Source organism: Chamaea fasciata, unplaced genomic scaffold, assembly GCF_029207755.1.
Source record: "Chamaea fasciata isolate MVZ Bird 193981 ecotype frontalis unplaced genomic scaffold, bChaFas1.0.hap1 SCAF_5, whole genome shotgun sequence".
NCBI classification, from domain to species: domain Eukaryota; kingdom Metazoa; phylum Chordata; class Aves; order Passeriformes; family Sylviidae; genus Chamaea; species Chamaea fasciata.
Genome location: NW_027094090.1, coordinates 60,927,972 through 60,943,158, shown reverse-complemented (window position 1 = coordinate 60,943,158; position 15,187 = coordinate 60,927,972). Strand labels below are relative to the sequence as shown.

General features: G+C 35.5%; 1 protein-coding gene across 3 annotated transcripts in view; it reads left to right on the top strand.

The window, feature by feature from the left end:
- The window catches only part of SLC41A2 (solute carrier family 41 member 2), a 62,441-nt gene that overhangs the window by 14,967 nt on the left and 32,287 nt on the right, over window positions 1–15,187 (top strand). For all 3 annotated transcript variants that reach the window (XM_066183946.1, XM_066183949.1, XM_066183947.1), the window contains exons 6-8: window positions 1,037–1,183; window positions 5,622–5,769; window positions 6,175–6,254. In XM_066183946.1, coding sequence (XP_066040043.1) covers window positions 1,037–1,183; window positions 5,622–5,769; window positions 6,175–6,254 — 375 coding nt within the window. The remainder of the gene's footprint in view (window positions 1–1,036; window positions 1,184–5,621; window positions 5,770–6,174; window positions 6,255–15,187) is intronic.

Sequence of the window (15,187 nt, the reverse complement as noted above, 5' to 3'; positions counted from 1 at the left end):
GGGACTAGAAAGCCACTGAGTTTGATCATGTGCAGAATTAAGGGCAGCAAGAGAACTGAGGAACATGAGTGCATTTTTTACACTTCTCATGTATGATTTGGACATGGAGAGAAACTTTGGGTTTTTGTCCTGGTGATGGGCCAGTACAGGAAATTACTTTCGAAACTTTGTGCTCCTACATGTGAAATAGATGCTTTTGAAATATTGTGATCCTACAGGATCATTCCGGTTTATTCTTTAGAGAATTTCCTGGTGTATAACTCCTTAGGCAGTTTCTCTGGAAGTGAACTCCTAATATAGCATACCATACATAATATAACATAAAGGATAGCATATACAGTTGAAGTTCTTATATATAATATATGATGAGAGGGAAGTTACTCAGGTTGTGCCAAAGACTGTTTGCAACAATGCGAATTTTATTTTTAGTAGCCACTTGCATTTTGCTGGGAGATTATTCAAAAGTTAGTGTTGATGTTTATAGGAAAAAATACAAATTGACACCTCTAATTAATTTTTTCAAGTGTGTAGCGAGTAATATTTTTTATATGTTGTCTTGGGTTTAATTTATTATGTAACTTCTTGGTGTTTGGTGCTAACTCCTTGATAGTCTTGCACTATATCAGATGTCAAAGTGTTTAATCTAATGTTGTTTCCAGGCTAGCTTGATTTAAATTACAGTCAGTGGAAGTTACCAGGGTTGGAAAAGAATACACTTCATATTTTTTTCTTCAGGAAATAGCTCTTTACAATTTCAATAGTGCTAATTCTACTCATAAGCAAAGTAGTTTATTTTACAGATGGTTCTTGATTTTTTGTATGTGTGCTTACTGTGTTTTTTTAAAGTGTGTGTCCATTTCTTAAAACAGCTAAAACTTTACAACACAGTCATCAATCAGGTGGGAAGAACAATCATTCTGGGAAAAAAAGCGCTGACTTCTTATTTATTAAGTTTGAAATTGTCATAATCTTAGAGTTTTCTGTGGTATTACAACAGTGGATACAGTTACTGTACTGTCTTCTTTGTTGAATTTAGGAGTGATAATGGTTGGAGTTATTGTTGGATCTAAGAAGACTGGTATTAATCCTGACAACGTTGCCACTCCTATAGCGGCAAGTTTTGGAGACCTCATCACCCTTGCCATACTAGCATGGATAAGTCAGGGTCTGTACACTTGCCTTGGTAAGTGTGCTTTTAAATGTGTATGACTCCCCAGGAACCTTTTTTGGGTTAGGAGGGTGGGGAGAAGGCTGGGAGGGAGAGGTTTGGCAAACCTTTTAGTCTGACTTACTTTTTTGTCAATATTTATATGATTTTATTTATTTATTTATTTATTTATTTATTTATTTATTTATTTATTTGGTAAATCTTAGAGTGCCATGATTTTGTTTTTCCTTTTTTTTAATAAATCATAGAAGTCACTAGTCTGAACTTTGGCACAATCTAGGAATATATGATAGACTTTGACAATATCACTGTCAACCTACAAGTGAAATACAAACCATAATAATGAAGAAACAAATAATGTGATAACATTTTCTCACAGGGAGAAAGGATGTTAAGGGTTTTATTGAAAATTAAATCATTGCTGCAACTAACTCATTCCATACAAAATTTTAAAACCATCAAAAGTTTATTGTGTTTTAAAAGACATAATTGTAGACAATTATAGTATAATATACTACAGATATAATATTGTGCTGTCCATAACTTACCAGAGATGCTGATATCATCACATATAGTCTTTACAGCTCGTTGTCCAAACCTTTTCATATGGAAGTATTACAACATCAGCCAGAAAAAGTATCTAATAAGACTCAAGCTACCATGGTTTGACTTGCAGGTTTTTTTTTGGTATTTGGTCTTTCAGATTTAGAAAGCGTTAGCATAATTAATTACAGCTTAAATGTATCTGTGTGCAAAGATGTATTTTTTAATATTTTTTGTGTTTTTGTTAAGCTTAAATAGTATTGTTTATTTCATAACTATATTAAATCTTTCATATTATATTCTAATACCGATATTTTTCAAATACTTTCTTTAAATGCTTCTTTTAAGGAAGTTTATAAATTTACAGTGAAAATTGATGAAGATCTTTTTTATCACCTCTTCTTTCTTTTCTTCTGATGAGAAAAACTCTTATAGCATGTTATTCCATTTAATCTCTTAATCTAAACAAAAACCACTCAGCCCTCCCAAAAAAGATGGGTAAAGAAGCTTGGATTTTTTTCTTCCTTTGACACATTTCCAGAAATTTACCTTTCTAGATACAGGTGTTCTAATGTATCTCAGAGGGATAAAAAAAGAAGTGGGTACAATTTGAACTGATCCTTTGCTGCTTTTATAGCTGTCATGACCACTGACATTTTTCTGTGCCACTACAGTTGGAAAGCAGGTCCCGCATTTATAGGGCTAAGAGTCAATGTGCTTCCAAGAGTTACTCCCAATTTTCTGTTGTCTGGAAATATCTATCTTTTGGTGAAATATGTAATTATCTAGTCACCACTAACTTCTACTCTTTATACTTTTTTTCAATGTGTTTCTTCCTTTTTGGAAACAAGAGGGTCTTTCTAAAGAAAGAACATTCCACAAAGCCCTTGGAAATATGTGGTTTCCAAGATGCATGTATTTGAACTATGAAACAGCGACAAGAAATAAAAGTATGAAGCACCTTCAGCTCAGGAGAGGTATATCAAGTTGTGAATGGCAGGGAAGAGGCATTCAGAGAATGATTAGGCAACAGGTTAAAAACGGTAAAGAAATTGTTTTACACAATACATGAATGGGATGTGAGACTTACTTCTGTGGTGTATTAATAGGACCAGAGTGATTTTTGAAAACTTTGGATAAACCAGGTTTTCTGTCAGAGAGGAGCCCTTTGAGGAGTACTGACCAGACAAATGCAGACAGAGACTTGAGATGAAATCCCTGATGCAAACCTCAGCAGAAGCTGGCAGGACATGCTGAAAGAAGCATCACTCTAAACTTGTCATTTTTCTTTTCTTCTCTCCATAAGCCTGAACTATTGACTGCAGTCTGACAAAGACTGGACTAGATGAGAACTGTGCCTTTTCCAGCACAGATACTCCTATGTTCTTTCTCCTTTCTGTTGTTTCTGTGCTTTCTCAGTGCTAGCATAAGAAGCCCAATAGGAAAGCTAAAAAGAAATCTGCAGTGTATAGGTAGTAATGAAACTGGTGGGATTCACTTCTGAACTGTGTTCAGAATGAAATATTTTCCCCAGTGATTTATTAGCCTAACCTGATGAAATAAGTTTCCAGCTACTCTCTGCATGGGATGAGTTGTTTTCAGACAACAAGACTGTAAGGATGGAAATTATTTGTATGCAAGCTTTATGTTTGTCTGTAACAGAGGTGTACTGCCTTTGGGTTGATACAATACTTTATGGCATACCCTGAAGAGACAGGGGAAAGGACTGTAGCATATTTACCTAGGCCAGGACCAAATGAAACACCTTGCTTGGTCACTGTCATATATATAATTTCTTAAAGGTTTGTCTGCTTTAAAAGTTATCAAATGTGGGAATTTAAATAGTAAAAGGTTTAACAGTTCATAACTCCTCCCCAAGAAGAGCTGTCTGTGAATCCTTGTTAAAGAGCTGGGGGAAAGCACTAGAGGGCTCCCCAGGACCATCACTGGGACCTGGCACATTTCCTCCAACAGAGCACACGAAGTGCTCTGCAATAGGAACACTCAGTAAATTAAATGTGGAGGTCTCTGTTGCCTATTATTTGTCAGTAATGATTTGAAAACTTCTTTAAAACTTTCAATTTTTTCTCACAGAATATACATTTAGCTCTGGTATATGTATGATGCGAGTGAGAGGACAAATTGTGTGATTCACATGATGGTTTTCAGGTTCTTACCAGATGTTTTGAAGCAGTGTATTTCCAGTTTACTTCTCCTTTGTATTAGAGGCTGCATTATTTGAGCAAGATGCCTTTTTCCATTTAAACTGCCTGCTATAAATCTGAAAAAAAATGGAGTGAAATGAGCCCTAAAAGAGAATTCATTTATTTTCTCTTCCCATTCTTCAGCTATTGTAAAATGCATTTGCTTCTTCTGTGAGTTAAATATGAAGAAGAAGATGTTTGTCCTTCCTTTAGAGATGCATCTCAAGGTTAATCTTTTTAGATTTTTGTAGTAAGATGTACTTCTCTTAGTAGAGTCTCCCACAGATTTTTTAAAAAAGAGTCCCTCATTGTTCCCAAGAGTTAGACTGGAGCTGAATATTCTCACTGGTCCACCTCTTAAGTCACAAAAAGAGGTGAAAGGAGGAAAAAAAGGGCCCCACAAAGGGCAGGGGAGATAATACACTGTAAGAATAATTAGGTAAGGACAGAAAAAAAAATACTTCTCTCTTGGGCTTTGTCTTGTTCTACTAGCTTTCTACTTTTAGTTTGCCCAGGGAAACCTAACTTGTTTTTTTAGTGGCTCTGCTGCAGAGGTTGTTACTCAATGCAGAAGGTAGTAACTTCTGAAAATTCTACAGCAATTCTTTCAGGAGATCCAGTAAGGTAACATCAAAGTAGTAACTGCTTGGATTTGCAGCCATTGTAATAAGCCACAGCACATGGATGAGAATATTTTTTGTATACCAACTACTCCTCTTTGGTAGTGTTTGTGTGATCTATATGAACTATTTCAGCCTGTTCATTTAAAATATATTTTGCTGTAAGACGTGTTTAAGTTTTGAAGGTTTTGACAAAATGTTACAAAATAACATTAGGTACATGATGACACTTGTCATAAAACAAATATTTAAAAGTGGAAAATTAGCACAGTTTATATGTATGTATTTGCCATTAGGATAAATTTTAAATTATTTACTGCTGAATTAGGAAGTCTTGGATCACTGTAGTAGGTTCTGTGAGGAGGGGATTATAAAACCAAGTAATCAGAAAAAAGTAGTGTTCTTTCTGTGAAAGCAGCTGTTTGCTTCACAGTCTCAGCTTTATGACAGTACTCAACAGTGTTTGCAGTTGTATTCCCATGAAAATAGGATGGAATTCTCGTGGGTAGGTGCAAGCAGCGGAATTGCCTGTTAATTTTCAGACTCAGGCTGGCTATGAAACAACTGAGCTGCTGATACCAATGTCGCAGTTTTTCACATTGTGCTTGAATCTTTTTAGATATGCTGTTTCTGGAAAGATTACCATATTACCTGGTTTGGGAAGAAGGCAGTACATATGTGAAGAATTTGGATATAAACAATGCATTTTCATTATTATTCATTATATTCAGTTTCTTTAAAAATTTTTTCTTCAGCTACAAAACAATGTTTTATATTCTACATCCTCGCTGTATTTTTTTTTTTCATAAAGCATCATAAAAAATTCCTTTTCAAAATTCCTTCTTTGTAGTGATGCTTCTGTCCTTGAGAAGATGAGAGACAATGATCACAGATGGCAGATATTAACCATATTGTTTAGTGCAGTAGTTGAAACTTCAGGTGTAATGGTAACGAAGACTATTAAAATTCCTCAATTGTATGGCATTGATCATAATTTATTTTAGAATTGTAAATTAAGAAAAAACATGTAGGAATATCTGGAGAGTAAAGGAGGTTTGTTTTTTTTTTTCTTTATTATTATTTTAGAGACATATTACTATGTATCTCCTTTGGTTGCTGCTTTTTTTTTGGCTCTGACTCCGATGGGGGTTGTGATAGCTGCCAAACACCCAGCTACCAGAACTGTCCTCCATTCAGGATGGGAGCCTGTTATAACTGCCATGATTATAAGCAGGTAGGTCTGTTTGTCTTGCTGCATGGAAGCATCTTCATAGTCATCCTGTATCTCTGTGTATCTTACTTGATTGTACTTAAGAGACATAATTAAGGTGCCTCTAGAATTTAAGCTTTAGAATTTTATAACTGATCTAAGAGATTATTTAATTCAGTGAAAGTTATGAATCTTAAAAGTAGAGGAATTGGCTAATACTCTGTGGTTTTTGTTATGCAAGAAGCCAATTTTAATAAGTGAATAGCTATAGTGATATTAGTCTGTAGCTCATAATGAGCTAATGGCGCAGGGGAAAGATGAGATGAAAAGTCCTGGCTTAAGAATGATCTAAGTCAGATTGCTGTAAATTTTTTAAATACTGTTTAATGGTCTTGCTTGCCTGTTCTAAACTTCATATTTTGTTTTCAGTATTGGTGGCCTTATTCTGGACACAACTGTATCTGATCCTAACTTGGTTGGAATTGTTGTTTATACCCCAGTAATTAATGGTAAGACTCTGACAGGGTTGCTTGCTACTATGTATCCACTGATATACCTTGTTTTGAGAATTGTCTATTACAGTAAATGTCTCTTGTGCCAATTAATATCTGGAATGTTAAGTTCAAGTTACGATTTTGATGTCAACAGCTGTTTATTTGAACACCTGAGAAGTGCTTCCTGTTTCCACTACAACCACTAAAACATGATAGAGAATGTGAGAAGTAGAAACCTCAAGTATGCGTTAAGAAACTGAAAGTGTAAATATTGAAAGAGTATATTCAAATATTAAATTATCAAATATTACATTGAAGCAGGTTAGGACTGGGAATATGTAGATAAAATTTTATTTCAAAGGGGTTTTTTTTCTGAACATCCAAGGACAAATTTTCAAACAGTAATTTACCATCGACCTGTAATGTATATAGAGGTAAGAACTAAGAACCATACTACAGGCAAGCAAATAAATTTCTCAAGAAAAATGTGTGTTGTTTCTGATGATGGGTATGCACTTCTCAGATGTGTAAGAATGAATTTGTGAAAATTTGGCCCTTAAGTTCTATCTTCTAATGATAAGAACAAGGCAAATTTTAGAAGAATAGTTAATATCTTATTAGACTGATGCAGTTTGAAAATGCTTTTCTTTCCTAGTGCTGTACCACAGGGTTGATACCTATTTATTTTGCAACAACTATAATCACCAGATCTGTTCCCACTGTATTGCTGCATAGCTATTCTTTCTCCTTTTTGTATTTTTCCATTTGATTTCTTACATTAATTTGCACTTTTATGTATTGTTATTAAAACCATTTCTCTAGTTACTAAGATGATTCTGTTTTAGCTTAAGTTGGCCCTTGCAAATTTCATATGAATATGTTCTATTCTGTTTTCTAAGCTACCAATTAAATGAATTATGGCTACTTCTTTTCCACCTTGATAATAAGATATTATAAGACCATAATAATATGGTCACTGGGTTTTAGTTTTGGACCACGTCGCCTTGATGTAATTAATTTTCCAGACATTGTTAATGGAAATGTAACACAGGGTAGCACCCAAACATTTTATAAGCCTTACTGTGGTTGAGAGTTAGTAGATCTATTGCTGCAAACATTACACAAGCTGTTCAGTTAGAGGCTTTGATGGAAGCATGTTCTTGGCAAGTTCATGCTAGCCCTTGTTTTACAGCTTCCATGTCTTCTGGATGCTTATAAATTGTCTTTTTAATAATTTGCTCTAATTCTTATGTAGGAATATAAATTTCACTGACATACAGATTTTCTGTATCTCCCTTTTTGACCCACTTTAAAGATATATTTTCTGTTTTCTCCACTACAGCCCTCAGCTATTCTCTAACCTCCAAGATAATCAGTTTGTAAAAATGAGCACTAATACTTCATGGATTGTTCATTCTCTAGATGCAGTAAATTTAACTTAACCCCCAGGCCCTAGCACTTATCTACTTGTGATCAGGTATCTCCATTTTTATGAAGGCAGTAGACAAAAGGAACTGAGTATTCAATCTTCAGCAGAGCATGTTGCTTGCTCTTTCTCATTAGGACCCTCTATTTCCTTCTTACTTTTAATGTGAAATATTTCTATGTGGCAACTTGAGTTCCTTGCTAACTGTAAATTAATTTTTACACCACAGCCGTTATGTTTCCTTGCCTGTTCCTTGCCTTTCTATTAATTCAAAGTTGGAAATATTGCATCTAACTTTTTTGTGTGTTTCCATTTTGATTTCAAGGTACCTAAAAGGCAAGGCAGACATGTTGATCTTCAGCTTTTTACTGCCTTATACCTATGACTTTTCTTATAGTAGTCCTTTTTTGGTTAACCCTCTGGATTTGCTTCTTAGGAGAAGAGGATTGGTTTTTTTTCTTTTTAGGCAGGTGTACCCCAAAAAATATTAAAGGCAATGCCCATACATTCTTTTGAACTGTCTTCATGGGATAGCAATTAGCCAAAAGCTATAGAGCCCTGGAGGTTTAGCTGACAGATCAAAAGGTCTTTGAAGGGTTAAGCAGGTGTAAGGGAGGGAAATCTGTGGCTACTGGAGCAGGCAGGGAGGGAAAGAGACTTTCCAGGAGACTGGATAGCAAGAAGCATGCTTGACACAGAATTCTAAAGGTAGAGGGCATTTATATAGGAAAATACAGAGAAAATGTGTTCTGTGTAGAGGATGCAGGGTTTTATGGTACACATCCTGGAAAAGGAAACTGTAGCTAATTTTTTGGGTTTTTAGATTAGCCTCTCCTGGGTTTCATAATTCTACTGACACCTTTTGATATTGCTGGTCAGTACAATGTAGTAAACTGGGGATAAGGAAGTTCTTCAGTTAAAAAAAGCACATCTGGTGACACTCATTTACTGACATGAAAGGTATGTTAGGTCACTTAACAGATGGCTTTTAAAATATATTATTGCAGAAAGTTTTCTCTACCTTTCTTGGCCTTGGAATTGTCATTGTGAGCCAAAGTAGCAAAAGAAATGGAGGGTTTTCCCATTCTATTTTTTTTTTTACCTGAAAATTTGTTGGTCCTATGACACAGAAAACCTGGAAGAAAAGAACAGCGGGGAAATCTGAAAGAAATTTTCTTTACCACTGGGAATGTGTTCAACCAGGATAAATCTGTCCAGAATTTCAAGCAGTCACTGTTTTTTAGGGCCATTTTCTGTATCTTAAACACCTGAACAGTATTGACTGCAAAATGGTCAGGTGTTAGGCTTCCTGTGCACCATTAAGTCGGTTTCATCCAAGTCCTGCCTAGATGGTTTGCCTATTCTTAGATGTGAGATGAGTGACTTTAATCATGTCTTACACTGTGGAGCCATAAATATTTTAGAATATTGAAGAAATACTGGTCTGGAGTTTGAGCAACCTCAAAGGTTCCCATGCCTATTAACGATAACTACAAATATTTGCCCAAAATATTAAAATAGTTTTTGAGCAGAAAGGCATTTATAGTCAGCTTTATAGCTGGTGGCCAGACATATTTCACAACTATTTTTTTCCATTTTCCCACTGTTAAACACATTTCTTGAGATGAATAATTATTTTTAATTCTATGGTTGGCTGGGTTAAATTGTGTATTTGCTTTTTGAAAATAAATAAATCATTTTGTTGTTTCAGGCAACTTGCAGACTACTCGATATTTAGATGTCTCTTTGATGTACTGAAGTCCTGAATAATATAACTAAGCCCAAGTGTGGCTGTGCTTCAGTCTAAATACTCAGGCTGATTTTGAGTTGTGTTTTCTCATGAATGAGATGGTTAAAATTTGCAAATCCTCTTACAGCATCACAGCATGTTGAATTTGACTCAGGATTTGCAATTTACAAGTAACCAAGTTCCTTTTGTGCAGAAAAAAGATAATATCTTAAACAATTATATGCTTCTGAATATGCAACAGAAGTGAACTAAGGTGCAGTTACCAGATAGAGCCACTTTCCTCTCCATTTTTGTTGTGTGCTTATAAACATTGTGAGATATCTTCGAAGTATTTGCATTTCAGAAGTTACTGGGTAATAGCCAACATGTCAGTAGACTTTATCCCATTTTTATGCACCTTGAAGAAGGAAAGTTCTGGAAATTAATTCTGAAAACACCTGGAATTGGGAAACACTTCATATCAAAAAACTTTCCTTTGCAGGTGGTTTGAAGCAGTCCTCTTTAAAGGTAACACAGACCTGTTCTAATATTCCTTACTCTTTGGCTGTCCATACTTTAAAAGTATTTGCTATTTGGAGGGAATACATAGGTATCAAGGAATATGAGAAACAAATATGAGAAAATTTAATGCAAAACTTAATGAATGCCAGTTGTCTGGGGGATGAAAATTAAGCTTATGCAATATATTCCTCAAAACATCCCCTTTTTTAATGTGTTAGTAGGGTAAATTGAATGACAGACTCTCAGGTTTTTCAGAGAGCTTTTACTGTAAATTGTTTTGGAGAATGTGGAAAAAAATATCAAGAAACCATCCCTCCTCAAAGAAACTCCCCCCCCATCTTTTAATAGCTATACATTTTATTTTCTTTAGCATAATTGTACTTTGATTTTTCTCACAACTTAGTGGTGCTTTGATTAGAATATAACCATTGTCTCAGAGAGTTGAGCACCTGAAATTTGCCTCTGTAAATCACAAGGGAAAGCATTAGTGTACCTGGATGGTAGTAGAGCGATTTGGCTGGGTAGCAAATTAATTTTTCTGCATCCTGAATTGGAAATAATGTGTTAGTCTCAGAAGGCACATCTACTGTATGAGAGCTTTATAATTCAGTCTTTATTTTGGCATGAATAAGGAGGAGGGTTTTGATTTTTGTTATTTACTTCTGATGCATTGTTGGGTGATAGATTTACTACCTTTTAGTTCCTAACTTGTACATGTAAATATGCATATATACTTTTATAGTGTGTGATCTTTCTTTTAAGTCTTACTTGTAAATTCTTTGGAAGATTTCAGTAATCATTGTGTCATTTTCACAACACAATTATATCCAGAGCATTTTCATTTTTTGACAGTCAAGGAACAATTTTTTATTAGTCACAGGAAAGAAATTATTTATGAGTCAAATCAAACATGGAATGTAATAGTTGCATATATAATAAAGGTTTCTCTTAAAAAACATCCACCTAGGGAAAGCTAATATTTTCCATCTGTTTTCCCCCAAGCATTTGTGTTAAAAGAAATGCTACACAATAAAATGGAAGATGAATGAAAAACCCCATATAAATAGGTAGTGAGTTAGGTTTCTAATCTAAGTATTTCACTTGCATAAAACAGGATTTTTTAAAGTTAATGGTAGAGAGGTCAGGGCAAAAATTCATCTTACATTTTCTGAAAGATACGATGATTATTCCAAAATTTAGAGTTCTCAGTCACCATTGTAACTGAGATTCTTTTTCTTCCTTTTAATTTCATTCTTACGATGCAGATTTTGAGCTTCAAAAAAGCCTGTTTGGCAAAACTGACTGTTTTGAGCTATGGATTGTGCTCAGGATTGTTCAAAAGTGAGAATCTTCTAGCCTTCCCTCTCTTGACAGATTTACAAGAAAGATTAATTTGGCAATTATTTTGGCCTAATTCTTTCCTTACGTAGATATTTATTGATTGTAGGCCCATTGCACAAGCTGTATTAGAAGTGCTTGGGAACCACACAGTATTCTGTGACTGATTAATCCCTCTCCATAGAACTGGGTTTCTAAAAATCCTTAATCTCAGGTTTGCTTTGCCTGTTCTTACACAATTTTTTGTGTCCTCATCATGCAACTATTACATTTTCATGAACAGTCATAGTAGTGGTCATTAAAGCTGAGTATGTTCACTTTATCTGGTGCCCTCAGTACTTTCATTAGGGGCAGTTTTCTACAGGGACAATTCTTCAATTATATGTATTTAAAGAAATGAACAAAAAATAAAAGAAGAATGAGATGGAGACCTATAGGAAAGGAAGGCACTTCATACATAAGGTAGTTGAATACTGCTCTGAAAATTTTATGTAGCCTATTGTACAGTTCTCCCCTTGTACTAAACAAGTACTTAAACCACAATATTTTTACTGGTTAGTAATAACATGGTGCATGGGGTTATTCCTATTCAGATGGAGGACTTTGCACTTCATTTTGTTGAATTTTAGGAGATTTCCCTTGACCCAGCTCTCCAGCCTATCCAGTTCCCTCTGAATGGCAGCACAACCCTCTGGTTTCTCATCTACTCCTCCCAGTATTCCCTGAAAAACCTTACTCTTTTTATCAAAAAGTGCAGTGTAAGACAAGAGGAAAAAACCAGCCCTGTGCATTACCCAGAACAGTGGATGATCTCAGACTGACCTGCGTCAGCAAGATCCTGCTTCCCTTAACTTCTTAGTTTTTTACCTGCACTTGTTATGAGTTATGAGACACAGATTTTCTTTGAAGTATTAAGACTCATTGATGCAAAGTGCTTTAATGTGGTTTTCTGAATAGCATGGTTAGTTGTATTATTAGAAAAGTTTCCTTTTACCAAATGATGATTAAGAGGATCGTGCCCATAGGCCTGTTTGCAAATACATGGCATGGTTTTGGCTCTACTTTCAGTATGGTTTCCTGTGCTTCTTAGACAAAAGACCTGCCATAACAGTTTTTACAAGAAATGTTCTTGCTTAGCCCTTACCTCCCTTGATAAAATGATGAGCTTTTAAATTTTCTTTTAAAGTTGTAAGTCAGTGTGACATCCTTCGCACTTTAGCAGACGACGTCTCTTCTGCTTATTGACAAAGCAGCACTCTTGTGTTGAAGTTAAACACAAGAGCTGTTCTGAAAGGAATGAAGTAATAATTACTCGATTTTACTTTTCAAATTATTTCTTTTCCCCTGTGTTGTAGTTCTTGTAAAAATGAAAGGAAACTAAAGAAGGAAGTCTTTGCAAATTTAGTATTTGCTACGATGGCTGCAGTAGTGCAATAGGAGAAAAATTTCTGGATTAATCAAATGTTCACGTAAACAGTCCTCATATACATCTACAGAGCTTTTAATAATATGAACAGCTACTGAGCATGTGACCATTTTATACATTTAGAAGATGCTGAGAAGTTATCAGTTTTGCGTATCGACATCTTGCCAACCTACGCAGTTTTATCTGTTTTCTGTTTCTTGCAGGGATCTGATCAATCTGGTATAGCTGAGATGGTAATTGCAGATGCACAGTAGTTGCTGTTACCAAACAAACTGAGTATCTCCGTACATATCAAAGTGATTCATTCAGCCTTATACAAGTCATTCTGTGACCAGCAGAATAGTGAAACCTGATTCTGTTCTTATTTGTATCCTGAGGTTTTTAGACGGTCTTTTCAACCTGCAGTGTTCCCTATTGCCTCATGTTCCTGCTGTACCCAGTGCTCACAACATCCTCGCCATTTTCCCTCTGTTTCCTCAACATATCCATTCCTATTCTGTCTCACTGAGCTGTTGGCTGAGCAAGAGGCATCATGCCTCGCTCCAAGCTGAGTGCTGACTGGCCGGCTGACCTGTTTATGCTTGTGCCATGAACTATGTAACTCATATTACTTTGAAAGTGAGTCTTTGTCTCACTGAGAACATGGGTTTGGATCTTTGCCTTTATTTATCTAGGCACTGTTTTGGTTTTTGGTGGATTGTTTAACCATGCATGGAAGTAGTTAGCATGTCTATCCTTGTTTCAGACATGGTTGAAACTGGCCCAAAAGTTCAAACATAATTAGAGGAATTGATAGGTGGGTGGATGGAACTAAAATACAGTGTCACTGCTGCTGTCACCACCATACATTGTTGGCTGGCTGAGACTGGGCAGGATGTAAGGATTCTAGAAGCATTTACACTTTACTGTACCTGGCTGTCTTCTGCGAGTTAAAATTATACCACTCAGACTAGGTTATTGAGGCTCAGACAAATAAAATTTAGAATAATTTTGCTGAACATACAAATATTTAATTTCCATTTAGCTAAAATAGATTGTTCAACTCAGGTGTAATTAGTTACACCTCTTGAAATCACACTCCACACTGGCTGTTTTAGTTAGCTTGTCAGTTTCCTTTGCAGAGCAGGTATCATCTCCTTTACCAGTATTCCACAGCTTGGCCAGCAAGAATCACTTGTCAGTAATTTCTTGCTATCTACGTGAGCAATAGGGCTTGGGGAATACTTTCTCTAAATGATGGTTATCAGAGTGAAAAGATTTGTCATTAATAGCTATCCATCAAAGGACTGACAACCAATCTTACATCTTCTTTCACAGACTTGTCAATGTCTGTTGTCCAGATTTTTTAATCACCATTTCAATGAATTTATTTCTATTTTCCTTGATTCTTTTTATCTCATTCAGTTTTCCATATTGTTAACTAGGGAAAGAAGTCCAGATGACCTGTCGTATTTCTGAGTGTCTGAATTTGTTGAAGCAAATAACTACCAGTCACAAAAGGAAATTACATACATCCTAGGAAATGCTTAAAATCTAGAGAGTTGTGCCAAAGTGTTTTGTAGTTGCATTGCTACAAGACTCAAACCAGCCCCATGTACTCCTGTCCATTATTTCTTTTTGTAGTGCTATGAGAGAAGCAGATAGTGGCAGAAGATTTTACTAAATTTTTTCTTAATATTGTTGTGAATAAATCAGTTATTGCAGTTGTTAGCCTGATTGTAATTACCCAGATTGCCTTTACGTCTTCTTTCTTAGCAGAAACCGTTTCCTATTTTTCCAGTCATATGGCACTATCCCCAGCTTTGTAGCTCCATTAAGAAGTGGTTTTACATAACAGCTTTTTCAAAATTCAGTCACAGAAATTATCTGATCCCCATCCAAATGTAATGCATTGATCCTTGATTTTACTTCTACCTCTCTTTCTGTACCTTATTCTCCCTAGTTAGAAGTCTATAATTTATTGTTCTCAATTGAAGGAGAGAATTTAAGTCCTATTTAGATTGTTTTTAATCTTTTAAAACCTTTTGTAGTTTAGATAAATCCCTTACTTTGCTACTTTTTCTCTAGTTCATCTGAAAAACGAGCTATTGCTATTTTAATTTTCTCTGCAAACTCTCACTCAGCCTTTTGGTAGTTCATCTTTTATCCCTGTATCTCCTGACTGGGAACATGTATTTCCTGATTTGTATCTGAAGTTTTTGCTTTCCTTTTTAGCTTCAGCCATTTACTGTCTTTAAGCAGCAGTGAGGCAGGACATCTTTCAGATCTCAGTTTTAGATCTCTGTGCCAACCACTCCACAGTCACCACAAGAATTTGGCAAACAGTGTCTTCTGGTCACCACAAATACTTGTTCTTCAACCAGACAAAGCCCTAAGCATCAGATAAATTCATTCAACTACAATAAACAAGGCCTTTCTCCTTCTGAAGTGGGGACAAGATCTGCAGTACTTCTGCTTCTCCTCAGACCAACCCATTGCTATGTAAAGCATCTGAAGCAGGGAAAGAA